Source organism: Salvia splendens, chromosome 4 (genome assembly GCF_004379255.2).
Source record: "Salvia splendens isolate huo1 chromosome 4, SspV2, whole genome shotgun sequence".
Taxonomy (NCBI): Eukaryota; Viridiplantae; Streptophyta; class Magnoliopsida; order Lamiales; family Lamiaceae; genus Salvia; species Salvia splendens.
In genome coordinates this window covers 10,708,684-10,727,255 of record NC_056035.1, presented here as the reverse complement: position 1 = coordinate 10,727,255, position 18,572 = coordinate 10,708,684, and the positions used below count along the sequence as shown (strand labels likewise).

General features: G+C 38.6%; 3 protein-coding genes and 1 long non-coding RNA gene across 4 annotated transcripts; 1 reads left to right on the top strand and 3 right to left on the bottom strand.

The window, feature by feature from the left end:
- Nucleotides 1–3,423: 3,423 nt before the first annotated feature.
- Nucleotides 3,424–7,069, bottom strand: LOC121800407 (methylesterase 17-like). Its single transcript, XM_042199980.1, has 4 exons — nt 6,600–7,069; nt 6,378–6,521; nt 4,130–4,273; nt 3,424–3,913 (listed from the first exon to the last, which is right to left on the bottom strand). The coding sequence occupies exons 1-4, from the start codon at nt 6,885–6,887 to the stop codon at nt 3,635–3,637; spliced, it is 855 nt and encodes a 284-aa protein (XP_042055914.1). The 5' UTR covers nt 6,888–7,069; the 3' UTR covers nt 3,424–3,634.
- On the top strand, nt 6,728–7,704 carry LOC121800408. The gene is made up of 2 exons (XR_006050496.1): nt 6,728–6,869; nt 7,142–7,704. It is a non-coding gene; the product is annotated as an uncharacterized LOC121800408 (long non-coding RNA).
- Nucleotides 7,705–9,208: 1,504 nt separating this feature from the next.
- LOC121798524 (plant intracellular Ras-group-related LRR protein 3-like) lies at nt 9,209–12,161 on the bottom strand. The gene is made up of 5 exons (XM_042197573.1): nt 11,861–12,161; nt 10,991–11,157; nt 10,837–10,906; nt 10,100–10,266; nt 9,209–10,015 (listed from the first exon to the last, which is right to left on the bottom strand). The coding sequence occupies exons 1-5, from the start codon at nt 12,095–12,097 to the stop codon at nt 9,400–9,402; spliced, it is 1,257 nt and encodes a 418-aa protein (XP_042053507.1). The 5' UTR covers nt 12,098–12,161; the 3' UTR covers nt 9,209–9,399.
- A 1,609-nt stretch (nt 12,162–13,770) lies between these two features.
- Nucleotides 13,771–16,171, bottom strand: LOC121798523 (BAG family molecular chaperone regulator 7-like). The gene is made up of 3 exons (XM_042197572.1): nt 15,523–16,171; nt 14,384–14,665; nt 13,771–14,102 (listed from the first exon to the last, which is right to left on the bottom strand). The coding sequence occupies exons 1-3, from the start codon at nt 16,111–16,113 to the stop codon at nt 13,893–13,895; spliced, it is 1,083 nt and encodes a 360-aa protein (XP_042053506.1). The 5' UTR covers nt 16,114–16,171; the 3' UTR covers nt 13,771–13,892.
- Between the last annotated feature and the right edge of the window lie 2,401 nt (nt 16,172–18,572).

Below are 18,572 nucleotides of genomic sequence, written 5' to 3'. Positions count from 1 at the left end.
GAAGGGTCTATCATGGCTGTGGTATATTGACAACATAGCTGATATCATGTACGCATGTATTATCATGCACAACATGATTGTCGAAGATGAAGGTCCAGCACTGACTTATTGGGCCAATGATGATGTTGATGCTGCTGGTCCAAGCCACGGCTTGGTCACCGCCAATGTACGTATGGGGATACCCCATGAAGAGGGCGATCGAGTCCGTGCATTTGCCGACATGCGCCAACGACAAGCCCATATTCGACTCCAGAACGATATAATTGAAGAGCTATGGACGCGGAGGGGTCGTCGTTGATATTTATAATGTAATTTGTTTAGACTTTTTTTTTGTTTAAATGTACTTTTTTATTTAATGAAATTATCATTGCACTTTCTCCGTCCGTATTCATGTCGAAATTTTAATTCCGTAAATTGTTTAATTTGATGAATTTTTATTATTGTGGATGTCCGTCGGGATGTCCTTGGGGATGTCCACCATTGTGCAGTGGGATGTTCTTATACGTGGCAGTGCAGTGGGATATCCTTATGACGTAGCAGAAGGTGTTTTTGGGAAGTCCATCGGGATGTCCGCCGGGACATCCGTCCCACTGTGGATGCTCGGAGATAGAAAATATGAATGGGGCACAGCTCACATGGAATCACAAATTGACAATGACTCCATCCCAACGGGCCCATGTTTCCCGCCTTTAACGTTATGAATTTTAAAATTTAAAAGCTATCGACAAAAAGTTGTACACCATTCCATTTTTACTTTTATCGTCTTCTTCTTGTATTTCAATTTCTCTATCATGCTCAATTTGGGCAAATGGACCTCTATTTTCTAAAATTTAGGTGTAAAGGATACAAAACCATACATTTCCACACATGAAAGATTATAAACTCTAATTTAGATTGAATATGACATGAAGCAGACGACAGCAATCCAAAAACTAAGAAACACATGAAAATACCCAAATACGGTATGAACTAATAATTCATTTCCGCAAAGAGAAATCCATAAGAGCATAAATAACCCCGTCCCAAGTTCCGGCCCCAAGTCCCCTCCACGTCATCATTCATCTACAGTTGCGGCCCTGCCTGAGAAGCCTCTAACCCTGCAGGCCGCAACTCGGGCCGCAACTAATAAATGACACTATTCACAACTCCAACCTATTTTAAACATAAAATAAAAAACGCCGGAAATTTATAACACGGAAAATTTAATTTCGCCGAATACTGCAAAATTACAACATATAAATTTTAAAACTGAAAATAAAATACATAAAAACATAACGTCAATGCTGAAAAACGTTGGTGCGAGTCCAAATTTCTTCGATTAGATCGGCTTGGAGGCGAGTGTGTTGTTCCTCTTGGCGCATCGCAGCTGAACGGGCCATGACATTGCGGATGTCGGGAGGAAGGCCATGCACGGGCGGCTCGGTGACAACGTAGTCACTCCCGGTGCTGGCGAGCGGATCGTCGCTCCACGATGTGACGTTATCTTGCTCGTCCTCAACGATCATGTTATGCATTATGATACATGCATACATGATGTCGGTGATGTGTGACCGCTGCCAACCACGGGCCGCTCCCTTCACGATAGCCCACCGCGCTTGGAGGACTCCGAATGCACGCTCGACATCTTTCCTAGCCGCCTCTTGCCTTAGGGCAAACATTGCCCTCCGATTGGTTGTCGGAGCTGTGATAGTCTTCACGAACACGGGCCATCGAGGGTAGATCACGTCTGCCAGATAGTACCTCATACTATACCGACGTTGGTTGGCCGTGAACTCTATGTTCGGTGCTCGCCCGGCACACAAGTCGTTGAACAATGGAGACTCGTTCAACACATTGAGGTCGTTGTTGGACCCCGCGACACCAAAGTAGGCATGCCAGATCCACAATAGTTGGTCGGCAACGGCCTCCAAGACAATCGTCGGATGTGTGCCCTTGTGCCCGCTAGTGTATTGTCCTCTCCAAGCCGTTGGACAATTCTTCCACTGCCAGTGCATATAGTCGATGCTTCCAAGCATCCCCGGGAAGCCGTGGACCCGCTCGTGCATGTCGACCAACTTCCTAACGTGGTCGGTCGTTGGCTTTCTCAAGTAAGTATCCTTGAATTCTTCGATGACTGCCCGACAGAATCTCGCGAGACACTCCCGTCCAGTAGGCTCGCTTACATGGAGATACTCATCGAACATATCTGATGTAGTTCCGTAAGCGAGTTGACGAATGGCAGACGTGCATTTCTGCAACGTCGATATACTTTACCGGCCCACAGCATCGGTAGTTTGGCCGAAATACATGTCACGAGATACAACTGCGTTGACAATGCGTAGGAACAAAGGCCTCCGCATCCAGAACCGGCGACGGAACATCTGATCACTCCATCGCGGATCTCTTGAGAAATAATCCGTGAAAAGCCGCAACGCAGCTGCTTCACGGTCCCGGTGAATATACATCCGGGAACGTGGTACCCGGGTTTGTTCTTCGTTCCAAGCTTGGAAGCGTTCAACTTCGTTGTTCATTTCTTCTTGGATTGCCGGCAGCGCCTCGCCTAACACCCGGGTCAATTGATCTTCGAATATTCTTTGACGAGGAGGCATTTTTTGGAATTATAAGAAGAGATTTGAAGTTGAATGTGTATGAAAATGGAGTAGTATTTATAAAAAAAATTCGAATTTAAGAAATAAAAATAAAAATCGGTTGCGGCCCAGCCCGAGAAGCGTGTAACGCTGGGCCGGGACTCGCGGATGCGGCCCGGCTCCCGAATAACGCCGTCCCAGGCCGGGCCGCGGGACGGGCACCAGGCCGCGATAGCGGCACGGGGACCGGCCCAGGCCGTGCCTCCTCCTCCTCCAACGCGTGGGATGGGCCGGGACTCGCGAGATGCGGCCCGACCCCAAGCGTTATTCATGCTCTAAGATGCGCATTAGCTATCACAATTATCCACTAGAATAAACGATCACAATTATCAGCCGAAGCGGATCTCCTACTCCACTTCTCCTACTCCACACTCACATCAAAATAAAATAATCCACCATCACTTATTAAAATTATAATATTATTTTATTTTGTTGTGAGTAGGTGGAGTAGAAATGGAGTAGGAAGAGTGGAGTAGGAGATCCAAAGTGATTATCAGCTCTACCATGGACGGTATCACCAAAATGATGATGGTGGTGTTAAATGGTGAGATAACAAAATGGAGATGGTGGTGTTTTCATATTTAGAAAGGTGTAATTTGAATAGTACATCCCAAAAAGGGAAATGTGTCATTTTAAGCGGGACGGGAGGTATATTAGGAGTATATAACTAATGCAAATTGTCATAAAAAATGGCTAGTTGGTAAGACGTTTCACCCCGACTAGTAGGGGCGAGCGAGAGTTCAAATCATCTAATTTGCATAAATGTGAATATGTTTGAGTTGTAAGTCAAAGCAAAAAAACATAAACATCTTTAAATTGATAGATAACATTTTACACAAGACTCTTTATTCATGTTCAATTAAAACAATCCACAAATTCCAATGTGCATGGATTTGTTCCCTCCAATTCACTATTAAAGCATCTCTAGACTTCACATTTTAATAGATATACTAAAAATAATTATTGTGGTTGTGATGAATATATGGCGTAGTTTGTGGTTGCATGAATCAATATCCAAAGGAAACAGCAGCCTTGACTAAGAGGCCAAGCAACAAGAAGGGAGCAGAGAAGAAAGGGCTGTGATCACTCTCCAAAACATACACATGTTGAGGCGGCCATTTTCTGATCATGGCCTCTTGTTGCTCTGCTTTTATTACATTATCCTGCGTCGTTTTGATGTAGATTCTCGGCACCTCGTCTTCATCCTTCTCAGCTAATGGAAATTTAGCCGTTACTAAGGCCTGAACCGGCCCCGGCCTTAGCAGCATCTCTGCTAAAGTGGCATCCTGAATCCAAATAAATTGAATTCAAACCTACTCTTCTTCTATAATGAAAGTACCTAATACTACTAAATTAGAAGCATTAACTTTTTTATAATGATTAAATGAACAGAAATTGAAAGATCGTGTCACAGTGGATTTGAATTCAAAGCCTTTGGCATCATACATTAATCACTTTACCATTAAGTCAACACACGCACACAAGAAGCATTTACAATTTACCTCGTGAGGGGATAGGTTGTAAATGATCTTGCGCTGGAATTCCCTTTTAATAAGTGTTGTAGTTGGAGGATTATCTTCTCCTAATCCAAACCCAATATCGTATACTTCATTCAATTCTCCAAATCCTGATAAGTCTGGCACTCCCTGTTATATATGCACAACATAAAAGTAAAGATTATGCTAATGCGACCATTCCTAATTTCCAAATAAAACATCACTCAACTTTAACAAATTTTAGATAATGCAACTGTCCATGTCTTACATTTTTAATAATACTAGTCCATCATTAAAAGTTCAAATTATTCACGTGTCAAGAAAAGTCCTAAATTATTTAGATTTGGGGAAAAAATTGCAAGCCTACTTTATTTTAGTGAGTCTTTTTCACTATCAACATGACTCAACGATTCTTTTCTTTCCCACTTTTCACAATTCTCAAATTTAGTGGAAATCAATCAACCATTCATCTTTTGATGCTTCCCTACAATCTTAGAAAGTCATAGAATTAAATGAAAATAATTATCAGAACAATATGCCCCTGACTTGACATATGTTTTCATCCAAAGTGGTCCATCAATAAATATATGGAATAAGTATCCCCAGCTTTGGAGCATTTTTAAAGATTGATATGAAGTTTCGACTAATTTTAAAAAATCTCAATGGATTGGTCTATGATTGAGATAATAAAACTCGTTCCTATCTCATGTATTTTATTGTGTATTACATCATTCCATGTAAGAATTTGGTGACATTATGTCGAATTCTCGATGATATGCAAAAAATTCAAAAATTCCAAGAAATAAGGATGTAGGATGAGGGCTAAAGGAATAAAGCATTTATGTAATCACATTTAAATGATATGAAGGTCGGTCCCATTGAGGTTGCTAATAATAACATAACATGTGCAATGGTTCGAAAGATATGCTATGGAGAGATTGGACTCAGACAAACACCAGAATTTTGTGACAGTTGTCATTTCTTTTGAACCCATCCAATTTTAAAAAATAATTTGGCATTCCTTTTCAACTCAATCAAATTGATATGGTAATACTATCAATCACAAACCAAACTTTGACGATAGTTCCGTTACCTAATGGGCACTGGATAATTTTTATCCTTAAAAATTCGTCGGAAATGTTAATGAAAAGTAATACTCCTATATTTGTATTTTAAATTGATATGTATTTCATACTTACCGGTTCATCTCCAAATACACAAAAGGATAAAAGCAAAACAATAAAAGAATAGGAAAAGAGTTGAGGGGACCGCATTTGGATTAGAATATTCCACTTAATCTATTGTGTCTCACAGTAACAAGATAAACTTGAATTGAATTTGTTAATACTACCACTTTCTTCAATTCTCACTTGTTATCATTATTATTAGTGCCCTTTAAAATCTTACAAAGGAAATAGTAGCATTTAGGTGTAGCATTACATACTTCCTCCGTCCCTGAAAGTTTGTCCCATTTTTTCTATTTTCATCAGTCCCATAAAATTTATTTCATTTCACTTTTTATCATTTTCGGTAGCGGACCTTATATTCCACTAACTCATTTCTACTCACATTTTATTATAAAACTAATATATAAAAAGTAGAACTCACATTCCACTAATTTTTTCAACTCACTTTTAATTACATTTCTTAAAATCTATGTCGAGTCAAAATGAGACAATATTTGGGGGATGGAGGGAGTAATTAGGTGTCGTTTGACCAACAAAGTGCTAATATTATGCTTACGTTTTGATTAATTTAACTTTCAATACCCATATCAATAATTAGTCTATCTAAATGTTAATTAAATTGGTTGTAATATGTACACTAAGATATGATATACTAGTAGTACTCCGTATCTATCGGGGCAATAAAATAGTCAAACAATGAAAACTTCATTTCCATGTAATGACGTTCAAGACATTTTTTGAAACAAACAATTAGGACAATTATTTAAGTAAACTTCGTTCTAATATTCATTCCATCCACAATTCAATAAATGTATCATCTAGCTTAAAAAAACTAATGGTATCTTCATTTCATTTTTATTATTTTTAATAAATGAATGATATATGCATTCATATATTATTAATATAAACATGAGAATTACTGCTCCATATTAATTTTTCTACTCACTTTTATTTTATTGGGATATTATATGGTGTAGATGATGGGCATTACAAAAATGCTAGCTGCCAAGCATGCATACATACATATAGAAATTAAAAGGAGCAAATAAAATAATAGGAGTAGTTACGTGTTTAAGATCTTGGTTGGTGAGATAGCCTGATTTCAACATGGTAGCTGCAATGAAAATAGCAAGCTTGATCTTCTTCTTTCCATACCTATGAATAGCATCACTCAAACTCAGCCCTCCTGCACTATGCCCTACCAAAATCACCTGCACCATCAAACATGATCAAACATATCCATGATTTATTATATGATGACAATTGATGCAGGGTGAGGAAACAAACACCTGTTGGTGGTCGTGCAAGGAGGAGAGGAAATCAAGGAGTGGCTGATTGTAGTCTTCAAAGGAAACGACGGCGTTTGGGTCAGTTTGATCCATGCCAGCGCCTTTCAGGTCGAGGCATGTCACCTTGTATCCACAATTCTCCATAGGGCACTTGATTTTGTACCAGCACCACGCGCCGCCGCCAATCCCATGTATCAGCACGAAATGAGGCGCCGCCGCCGCCGCCGGAGGATCATTATTCAACTTCGCCTTTTCTTTCATCATTACAGGGTACTCTTCTCCCATCATGTCATGTCTACTTCTCTCCCTCTCTACAAATTTGACTCTCTTATTAATTTTGGTCACTATAGTGTGTATGTAGACGTTGTTGCTATATTTTCATTTATAGTGTACTACTAGTCAGACGTGTAATTATTTAATTTAACCCACAAAATAAAACCGGCATCCAAAAAATAATATCCACTATTCCCAAATAAACCATTTAGATTCTGTTATTTATTTTTCAATCTATTTATAATTTGTTGTTGTTGCAACTGTTCCAGGATTCCAGCCAGGTCTTCTTGTTTGATGAAAAAATAATAGTACTACTATTTAAAATCGAGTATGATTGATAGTGGCTGCTTCCAAACATGACGACCTCAGATGATTTCCAAGTGCTCCATTACAATTCTTCAATAAAAGCATTTTTAGTGTCGCACCAAACATTCATGGTTCAAAAGGAATAGACACAAAGTTTTAAAATAGTAGGAGTAATAAATTAATCGTTCTCAATTCGACAGTGGCACGAGAAGTCTGACAACAAAATCAAGATAGAAAATGAATAGGGCGTTAGATAATTACTGTTTTGACATTCAATAATTTTGTCAGCTTTACTTGACAATTATCTCCTTATCACAAACGTGTTTATTTTTTGGGTAGATTTTTTTATAGTAAAAAAAATAAAGGTAGAATTTTCTTTTCCATTAGCCAGCGCAGAAGTGATGCTGGTAGGCCAGCTGTTTTACTCTGTTTCTGAATGCGTTACAGTTACTGGCTACTAAATATATATTGCCCAAATGTTATGAATTTATCATAAATAACAAAAACTTGCCGAATTGTATGTTTACATATTGTCATATTCTAATTCTGGATCCTGTAATTGAACTATTTTAAGTTATCGACTTAGATTCTTTTTAGATCCGCAACTCATGAAAACAGTGAAACAATAAAAGAAGAATTAGGGGTGATAAAGTTACATAATTCATGAGTTGGGCATTACACATTCAAGTTCCAACATAGTTTTCAAACGTGATCAAATTATTTCTCCAGATTATCCTAATTTCTCTTTCCAATGCATATTACATGTGTGTGTGTGTGTCCCAAAAGTGAACACGTACATGTTATGGTTTCATGTAATTCTGTAGTTTTTTACTATTATAAGTTATACATGGGCAAGATATGTTCTACTTAGTCTGTTGTACTATAGTTGGTGAAATTTAAAAAATTTGAGGAAATTTCAGTTTTGTTCGTCTTTCTACTCTACTCTCCTATTTAGGTAAGTTGATAACTACTTTTGCTAGATTAGAGAGAAAAAGGGCGTAGCAATTTTCCTAAACTGATTTCTATTGTGTATGATACTGAAACTTGATTGAGGCAATTATTGAGAAAATGGCGATGTTTCAAAAAGTAACTGCAATTGGAAATGATTGAATTTCCTCGGTAATTGAGCTTTTAAATAATCTATATTTGTTTTTTTTACTATTAAAGATTACCAAAATAAAGAAAATACTAGCGAATATATTCTTCTCTAAATTAGTATGTGGATGGTGATGGGCGATATGTGCATGTAGTATTTCAATGCGTTGGAGAAGCAACTTAGGTGATATGTAGCTATCACATTTCTCTTTTTCAGGAATCCTTTGCCGCCTAATTTTATAATGCATTGTTTATTTATTTTCCTTAGGAACCGAACCGGCTGAAACATTGAATAATTCACAATCTTTGTTTTTGTCTGCAGGCGGACAGGACATTCTTGTTTATCGTTTTGACTTTATACAAAATTCGCATATACAGAGTCTGAGGTAGGCTATTTATTAGATGGCCGGTCAATTCATCTACTATATTTTTTTAGGTATGTGGAATGACCTGTCAATCATATACTACTACTAAACATAAATAACCTTAATATATTCTTCACAAATTAAGTAGAGCATCTATCGACATATGAAAAAAAATATATATGGACTATTTGTATGAGACAAGGAAGTTGTAGATGGTTCTTCTCTTGCTGTCTATTGACAACTCAATCTAGAATGACAATTACAATATGTCAAGAAACAAATTCTAGTTATTACAAATCCATAATGTCTGTTAAGAAGGTTTTGAAACCCAAATACAAGCTATTGAAAAAAATCTTCAGTTTATCACAACTTCATACAGTCGGTTAAGAAGGTTTCGAAACTCAAATACTACAAGCTATCAAAAGACAGTTTCTGTTAAGAAGGTTTAGAAAGTGATCAAAAAACAATACTACTATTTTGGTTATTACAAATCCATAGATGCGGTTAAGAAGGTCTTGAAACTTTAAAATACAATCCATCAAAAACAATACTCCGCTTATTACAAATTCATAATCTGAATGGTAGGACTCTCATATATCAGCTCAAGACCACAAATTTAACAAGAGTTACATACAATAGGTTACTTATTCAGCATTATTTATCCAACAACTGAGAGAATATACTCATAGTCAATACAAACTTTAACTTCGCATAACCACAAAAAAGGACCATACGATACATGTATGAAATAATGATGCCACTTACAACTGTTGATCCAAAAATGGATCGGTCCGAGTATTTCCTCCAGAATAAACGTTTTGGAGCATGGATGAGCCCCATGCCATCCATCCCATCTCAGAAGACGCCTCATTGTTTGCAGACAAACTTTGTTCTTTCTCAGCTTCCAAAATATCAAGCCGTCTCTTCACCATGTATTCCTTGATAGCTTGAAGTCCTTTGTTCACTACATCTATTGGAGGAATTACAAGTGGATTTTGATCTAAGTTAAGCTTAGTTAGATGTTCAAGCTGATAAATAGTGTCGGGAATGACACGAATTTGGTTGTTGCTAACATCAAGTTCTCTGAGATTTGATAGATCACCAACTGAATCAGGTACCTCAACTAAATCAGTAAAATTGCTGCTCACATTCAAGACCTCAAGTTCTGTCAGTTTACCAATTGCATGAGGTAGACTATGAAGTGAATTGAAATGAGCATCTAAAATTTTCAATGATTTCATTTCACAGATAGAATTTGGAAAAGCTTTTAGCTTGTTCAAATGAAGACACAGTTTTTCAAGATTCACCAATCCATAACCAATGTTTTTTGGCAAAAACATCAAGTCATTAAAGCCTGCATCCAGCTCAATCAAAGACCTGTTAATTAAAAAAGAAAATTTTCTAAGATACAATGATGCATTCAACTGGTACATCTATAATTCATCTGCATCAAATGGTTACCTGCAACCAGCGAGGCTTTCAGGGAGTTTCTTTAATTTATTGCTAGAAACATTCAAAACCTTTAGATTCACCAAGAGTCCAATGGCATCCGGCAAGGTTTCCAAAATATTTGATGACACGTTGAGCTCATTCAATTTTTGTAGTCCTGAAATTGAGTCGGGAATCATCTGAAACAAATTCATGCATCAGAACTTGAAACACATCTAATTCTATCCAGTAAGCTTGTAAGCTGAGTATGTTTACATTAGGTTATGTAAGTAAAGGGCCTTGAAACCGTTTACAAAACCTATATGCAGTTGCTTCATCCACATCAATGACTAATCACTATTTATTTCAAAAATATCAAGCCGTCTCTTCACCATGTATTCCTTGATAGCTTGAAGTCCTTTGTTCACTACATCTATTGGAGGAATTACAAGTGGATTTTGATCTAAGTTAAGCTTAGTTAGATGTTCAAGCTGATAAATAGTGTCGGGAATGACACGAATTTGGTTGTTGCTAACATCAAGTTCTCTGAGATTTGATAGATCACCAACTGAATCAGGTACCTCAACTAAATCAGTAAAATTGCTGCTCACATTCAAGACCTCAAGTTCTGTCAGTTTACCAATTGCATGAGGTAGACTATGAAGTGAATTGAAATGAGCATCTAAAATTTTCAATGATTTCATTTCACAGATAGAATTTGGAAAAGCTTTTAGCTTGTTCAAATGAAGACACAGTTTTTCAAGATTCACCAATCCATAACCAATGTTTTTTGGCAAAAACATCAAGTCATTAAAGCCTGCATCCAGCTCAATCAAAGACCTGTTAATTAAAAAAGAAAATTTTCTAAGATACAATGATGCATTCAACTGGTACATCTATAATTCATCTGCATCAAATGGTTACCTGCAACCAGCGAGGCTTTCAGGGAGTTTCTTTAATTTATTGCTAGAAACATTCAAAACCTTTAGATTCACCAAGAGTCCAATGGCATCCGGCAAGGTTTCCAAAATATTTGATGACACGTTGAGCTCATTCAATTTTTGTAGTCCTGAAATTGAGTCGGGAATCATCTGAAACAAATTCATGCATCAGAACTTGAAACACATCTAATTCTATCCAGTAAGCTTGTAAGCTGAGTATGTTTACATTAGGTTATGTAAGTAAAGGGCCTTGAAACCGTTTACAAAACCTATATGCAGTTGCTTCATCCACATCAATGACTAATCACTATTTATTTCAAAGATATCAAGGAAAAAGCATCTCTAAGTGAAATACAAAGAAGAAAATTTGTAGGCACATAATACACTATAACAATACCACTCCTCGAGGTTTAAATCATAGAATAAAAAAGAGCGTTTGATAGCTAATTTTATAGTTTCTTAAAGCGGAGACAGTAACAGAGGACAAGAGATCGCATAAGAATGATGTCAAAAAGTAAAGCAGAGTAGCAATTGATTACTTCATCAATCAAGAATCATGAAGGTGAACTTGTTGTTACGAGCTACAGACTGTAGGAAGGAAACAATACAACTCATGACCGTAAACCAAGAGAAGATAATTTCAAACATAGCACCGATATATATTTTAGATGGTAACAAACGTTAATCTTAGAAAATGATCAGAATTACTGATTCGAAGATGAATATGAACAGTGAGTCAGTAACAATTTCAGCAGTAGAAATAAAATGGTTGGTTGAAACTTGAAGGTGAGTTCCAATCAATGTGATGAGAAGTGGAATTCCATGATTGAGATCCGAAGAAAAGGAAATAAACCTGGAGTTGATTGTGGGAGAGATCGAGAAGGAGGAGGGCATGAATCTTGCCAAAGAGCTCAGGGAGAAATTTGAGGTGGCGACCGGAGAGGTCAACTCTTTCGACCACCCTACCAACGTGGAGGGCTTCTCGTAAAACCCTAATAACCTCATCATCCACACTTTCTCCTCCATCATCTTCACCTTCCACCTGCCCCTTTTCTCCCTCATCAATCAACTGTATATCCTCAAATTCCATCTCAATTCTCGATCAACTCTAATTCTGATTACATTTCATTCAAAATAGGGATTTTAGACTTTAATGGTTCTCACACCCATTCTTTGTTTCTTATTTTTATAAGAATAATTGTTATTTAAACAATTAAATTTTGATTAATTTAACATTAAAATATAAAACTATACTTGGAAAATTATCAAAACAAAAATTGTACTCCCTCCGTCCCGCACTACTCGCACTTATTTCCTTTTTGGGCGTCCCAAGTTACCTGCACTCTTTCCATTTTTAGTAAAAAATTTCACCTACAGCCGTCATTTTTTACTTTCCTATACACTCATTCCTTAATCTCCGAGCCGAAAAGGAAATGAGCGAGTAGCCCGGGACGGAGGGAGTATCTTAATACAAGAATACCGCCCAAATCGTAGGTAGACAATCTGATGTCAATAATTAATTAAAACACGGAAGGTCATTATTAATTAGCCCAAATCGTAGGCAGACGATCTGATGTCAATAATTAATCAAAACACGGAAGGTCATTACTAATCAGGCCAAATCGTAGGCAGACGATTTGATGTCAATAATTAACCAAAACACGGAAGGTCATTATTAATCAGTCCAAATCGTAGGCAGATGATCTGATGTCAATAATTAACAAAAACACGGAGATCATTATTAATCAATTTTATGTCATTTTATAAAATTCAAATTTGATGACATTTTAAAATTATTATAGGTTATCTTTTATTAAAATGACCTAAAAATAAACTAATAATAACCTAAAAATGTCATCCATATGATTTTGTTCATTTTTATATTAAGATCTAGTTTGACATAGATAACAACCCCTAGAGGTCATGTTTAAATGTATATAATATTCAATCCACAACTAGGACCGATCCTATATAATTAAATCTTAAAATGAGTGGATGAGATTAAAGTTCACGAATTTCAATAAATAGTAGATAAAATATCAACAAAATGGTAAAATAGTCGATCTACATAATAATTTCCACAACACAGTTTTATTGATATACTACATGCATTATATTGAGATTGTTTAGTGCATTTATTGATATAGAATCTATTTATCAACATATACGAAAATTGAAATAAAAATTATAAAATTTCTTCATCTGACCATCATCGTAACACATGCAATTGAGATATCGTTGGAAATCCTTATGAAATTACCTTTAATTTGATATATTTTTTTATGAAAAAATAATTTAAATCGATAGAGTTATGTAAATTTAAAATTTCAAGATGATTTTGAGGAGAGAGAAGTGGTTAATTTTGACTACCCTATATAAAAATTGACACCCATTAGATCTCCTAATTTGAGATTTGGTCTTAATTTGAAATTGCTAATTAGGTTGCAAGTGATCATAACTCACAAGCTAGTTTCATTTATACATAAATCTACCAATAAAAAATCATTATAAAACATCACTTAAAAACTGAAACAATTCGATTTGATAATAACCTCATATTCTAGCGCTCAAAAAGATAACTTATTCCAATTTCCAGGAATAGATAACATAAGCTGGAGAGTGGAGCGTGTATAGGCGACGAACATAAACAGACTTAGTTTGATTCTTTCAATAGATGAAGAAATTAATGAAGAATCTCTCATGTTAGAAACACGAAAATAAGTGCTGAAGAACAGTGAAACTGCCTTAGCTGAAAGAGCTAGGTGATAGATAGATAGATAGATAGATAGATAGATAGATAGATAGTAGTATTACAGATACAAACTTACATCATCCGGTCAAGCTGAACATCAAATTATTAGATAATTGGAACTGATGCATGATTTTCACGAAGCAGTGGAGTCCTCCTCATCAAGCATTTCAACCACCTTTGCAACCCCTGCTGCAAGTTCCTTGTTGATCACACCGTCAGGCATATCAAAAGTTCTCCTCACCAACGACGATTTTCCTCCTGGTTGAGGGTCCACAACATCCAGCATTGCTTCCAGCTCGTCCACCATTGATTTTTTTGCACTTCGAACCATCAAATCTGCACCCTGCAACGAGGATAGAAAACAAACATATAAAAAGACTGCTCCAACAATGAGCTGGATAGAAAACATAGTCACTTCGACGATAAATCACACATTTGAATCCTCAAACAAGAGAAATTCAACCAGGTTTGTATTTCATGTGTTGTTGTTTCTTATCACTCTCATTGGTTGGCAAAACTATAAGCAAATGAGTGGATATTTTCTATTGAAATCCATGATTATAAAAGAAAGATAAACTCGAAATTTGACATGGAAGAATAACAAATATGGCAATCTTTTGCTACCTCAATGGCATCGACAGTGAGAAGCAGGACAATGATCTTCTCAGAGAACCTTTGACACTCTTCTGGAGCACGGGAAAGAAGGCGACAATATGAGAAATTGTTGAACAGACCCCTGAGCTCCTTCAACTTGTTCTTAGCAATTGCCAGCTCCCGAAGTGCACGCAGAGCCTGAGACCTACGGATAAGATAAGCTCGGAAACTCATCTGAATTAATGCAGCTGCGTCTTGTGGAGACAACTCTTTAGTCTTTCCCTTTTTCTTTTGTGGCCTCTTAGTGAAAGCCTATTACCATAAGTTAAGAAAACATCAAGAGCGATATAAGCTGATTGTCAAATAATACATATAGAAAGATAGCTCAAAAGGAATTCACCAAATGCAATACAGATATCCAAAATCACAAGTACTTCATACTATCAGAACAACCTCCCATAAAGACTAGCATCTCAAGTTAAAACAAACGGACACAATGTGCGAAAATTGCAAGCATACCTCAAGTGCACTAACAAACACATTTCCCTCTGAACCACATTTACATTCTCCTTCTTGGGATGTCTATTATCTTAAAGCACCAATGGGAGACCACTAACTCCTAACCAGCATTTCCGAGAGAGTAACACACTCACCCTTCCGATGAATCTCTTCAAACTTAACTTGTCAAACCACTTACTCAAACCCACAATGTAATCCCCTTTTCCCTCAAAATCACAACTGGAGCTAAATGCTCACATATGCAATATCCAGGCAAGAGCAGTTTCACTCAGCATGAAGAACTCTAATGGTCAATTGATTATCTAATAGTAGTAACATCTAAGGGTTTAATCTTAGATTCACATTTTCTTCATAGTGCATTACTAAAACATCAAAAGATTATTATAGCAGTCCCAAGCTTCAGTTCTAAATGCTTCAAGAACGTTTTCATATCATTAATCACATTGAATCCAATGCTTTAGAACTGTTAGCAATGAACCAAAATCAAACAAAAGTGATTGGTATCCACCCTAATGGTAATCTACAAAAGCAAAAACCTACAATTATAACAAAGATATTCTATGAACTTGAATACTGTCAAACAAAGCCAAAACATAATTTTTGAAATTGATTTAGTATTACTCCTAAAGAAGCATAAAGCAAAACAGGACCTGTCTCAAGACAATGGCGCCATGATCAGAAGGTTCTGATTTAGCATTCTCCTTCTTCACTTTGTTTTTTTTCGGCTTGCCGCTAGAGACCTCAACGGTGTAAGTCCGCTCGACAGGGCAGCCATCTCCTTTAATCTGAGCCGTCCATTTGTAGGTTTTCTTCTCATCTTCCCCGCCCTTGATCTCGGTACTCAATTTGTACTTCCTGTGCTTCTCCGCAGTCCCTATCTCAGCCGTCCAGGAGTACTTCTTCTCCTCGAGCTTCTTCTTCTTCTCCCTCCGTAGCCGCTCGAATCCCAACTCCAAATCGGAGACGCGGTCGCATAGCGCCTGCAGCTGCAGCTCGCCGAGGCCGAACCGGCGGAAGGGAGCCGTTTCGATCTGGATCAATTCGGCGACGGCGTCGAATTCATCGAAGAAAAAGGGGGGAGAAGTGTGAAACTGAAGCACGTCTTCGGGAATGGGAAATGCAGGGAAGCAAGGAGAAGGAGTGTCGAGGAAGAGAGTTTTTGGAGGGGAAAAGATGGTTTGTTCGAAGAAGTAGGAAGGTCTGCGGGGGTCCACGATCTCGAATCGCCGGAATCTGCTCATTTTTCGAGATGGCCAAACACAGCTAGTGAAAAACTCGTATGTCAGAGATGAGTTGAGCATCAATCTTCCTTTATATAGAAATGGTAAGCCGTGTAAAAATAGTCACTCTGCTTGCTTTAGAGCTGTAATTTTTCTTTTAACAGCTGCAGAAATGATTTGTTTCAATACAATATTAAATTGAGTAAATTAGTTGCAAAAAAAGAAATTCCCAATCTATAATCGCTTCTCTAATTTTAGTACAGACGTCCCAATACGCATTTGTGTGGGAAACAGAAATTGAAACCAATATAAGAAATTAAAAATTATTTTCATTTTAGTCGATACCTTAAAATTATGCATTTTTATTCTAGTAAACTTTTTCAAGTAGAATTTATTTTCTACTAATAATACTTAATCAATTTTTCTTTAAATCTTTTATATGTTACAAATTGTGCCTTATAACTCATTTCTTTAAAAAGTCCTTACTTTTTAAGGTTTGATGAAGTAATATTTATAAAGGGTTATTCTCAATTCACAATACCTCCATTATTTTTTATAAAACTTTTGTCACTTCCAAGTAAAACTCATGCTTACTGGATATTCTAGTTTCAATAAATGATTTAAAGCCTAAATAAGCAATTTGAAGCAATAACGACAGAAAAATAACAAGTGTTTAGCCCTACAATAGCCCAGTCATAGCCTAGCCACAAACTCCTCCTGCCACATCATCAACACTAAAAACCCTCTTGTCACATCATAAATAGCTCAGCCATAGCCTAGCCACATCATAAATAGTCCAGCCACATCAATAGCCACATCACTAATAACAATTATATAAAAATAAAATAATTAACAATCACACAATATACAAAATTTAATTTACGAGACATATACGAGAAACATTAATAATATTATTAAAATTTTAAAAAGTACAATAATTTAAAAAAAGTACAATAATTTAAAAAAATTACAATAATTAACAAAAAAGTACAATAATTCACTCATCTGCTCCGTCGTCGTCTCCTCCGTCGTTGTCGGCACCATCGCCTTCGCCTCCGTCGCCGCTGCCTCTACTCCCGGCGGCTTCCCTCTGTGCCGCCTCCAAATCCTCCTGCATGCTCAGGAGCAATGTTTGAAGCAAACTCTTCTCCACGGGGTCCACCGCCGCCCGCCATTCGGTCATCGTCTTGACTATCTGAGCGCGCGTTTGTTGACGCGCGAAGAATTTGAGATCCGCTGTGGATTGGCCAAGGGGGGATGCCGACTGGACCTCCTGGGAACCCCCGGCGACCCCCCTCTCCTCTCGTTGAGCCCGCTTGTGCCCAACCGGGCGAGTTCGGCGAGCGAACGAACGAGGGGTCGGGACCTCCTGGGCCGTCTCGGGGGGGTCGTGGGAACCACCGCTGCTGCCGCTGAAATCACCGGTATAGTTCAGTCGTTGCTTCTTCGGCCAGCCAGCGTCGACACCTACTCGGAACTTCTCGGAGTCGTTCAGCACAAGATAGCAGTTCCAGTAGGTGAAGTCCTTATACACCCCCTTCAGGGGGAAGGCTTTCTCCGCTATCCTCCTGCAGTCTTCCTCCATTTGGCCACTGCTCATCATGCGGAGGGCGTTGGTGTACAAGCCCGAAAATCGGGAGACCGCAGCCCTTATTCGGTCCCACCCCTTCCGGCAATCCTCCCCGGTGCATCGCCTCCCCTCCGGGCAAAACCTCTGGTAGGCTGCTGCTATCTTGCCCCACAAGTTGACGATCCTCTGGTTGTTCGAAACGAGAGGATCGTCGCAAACACTCACCCACGCCTTGGACAACGCGACGTTCTCCGCGTCCGTCCACCTCCTCCGTACCGAGCTGTCGTCCTCACCCGGCTGCGAGGACTCGCCGACCCTCTTCCCCTTGCTTTTCTTCTTTGGGGCGCCACGACCCCGCCCTGCGCCCCCCGTTTGAACGGGAGCATCCGGAACACCGAGAAGATCTAACCCCAAGTCATCGAAGGAGAAAGTGTCAAATTGGGGCAACGGCTGCGCCTCCGTTGGGGTCGATGTGTGCGACGAACCAGTCGAAAAATCAAAACTGGGGCGATAGACGTCCCCCGGCGTCCCCTGTGTCGCCGGGGATCCCCCCGTCGTCCACTGCGTCACCGGTACCCCCCCCCCCCGCGTCCCCTGTGTCGCCTGGGATCCCCCCGCCGTCCACTGCGTCGCCGGTACCCCCCGGCGTCCCTTGCTTCGCCTGTACCCCCCCGGGCATCATCTGCATCCCGGGTGCCCACCCCGGCATCGCCGGAAACCCCCCCGGCGGACTCCCCCCGGCTGGCATCCCGGGAATCATCTGCTGCCACGGGTACATGTTGTAGTATGGTGGCATCTGACTCAATCCACTTCCCACGGGGACCGGGGGAGTTTGAGCTTGAGACCCGCTACTCCCTGAAGTAGGCTCGTTGTTGAGATCCATTTACCGTTGTTGATCTTGTACAGAAAT

Excerpts from the sequence above, each read along its gene's own strand:
- LOC121798523 (XM_042197572.1), bottom strand. The coding sequence starts at position 16,113 with ATGAGCAGATTCCGGCGATTCGAGATCGTGGACCCCCGCAGACCTTCC. Across the intron at positions 14,666-15,522 it reads GCGCCATTGTCTTGAGACAG|GCTTTCACTAAGAGGCCACA; the intron begins GTCCTGTTTTGC and ends TTATGGTAATAG. Across the intron at positions 14,103-14,383 it reads TCACTGTCGATGCCATTGAG|GGTGCAGATTTGATGGTTCG; the intron begins GTAGCAAAAGAT and ends TCCTCGTTGCAG.
- LOC121798524 (XM_042197573.1), bottom strand. The coding sequence starts at position 12,097 with ATGGAATTTGAGGATATACAGTTGATTGATGAGGGAGAAAAGGGGCAG. Across the intron at positions 10,907-10,990 it reads GAAAGCCTCGCTGGTTGCAG|GTCTTTGATTGAGCTGGATG; the intron begins GTAACCATTTGA and ends TTTAATTAACAG. Across the intron at positions 10,267-10,836 it reads AAAACATTGGTTATGGATTG|ATGATTCCCGACTCAATTTC; the intron begins GTGAATCTTGAA and ends AATTTGTTTCAG.
- LOC121800407 (XM_042199980.1), bottom strand. The coding sequence starts at position 6,887 with ATGATGGGAGAAGAGTACCCTGTAATGATGAAAGAAAAGGCGAAGTTG. Across the intron at positions 6,522-6,599 it reads CCTTGCACGACCACCAACAG|GTGATTTTGGTAGGGCATAG; the intron begins GTGTTTGTTTCC and ends TTGATGGTGCAG. Across the intron at positions 4,274-6,377 it reads CCAACCAAGATCTTAAACAC|GGAGTGCCAGACTTATCAGG; the intron begins GTAACTACTCCT and ends CATATATAACAG.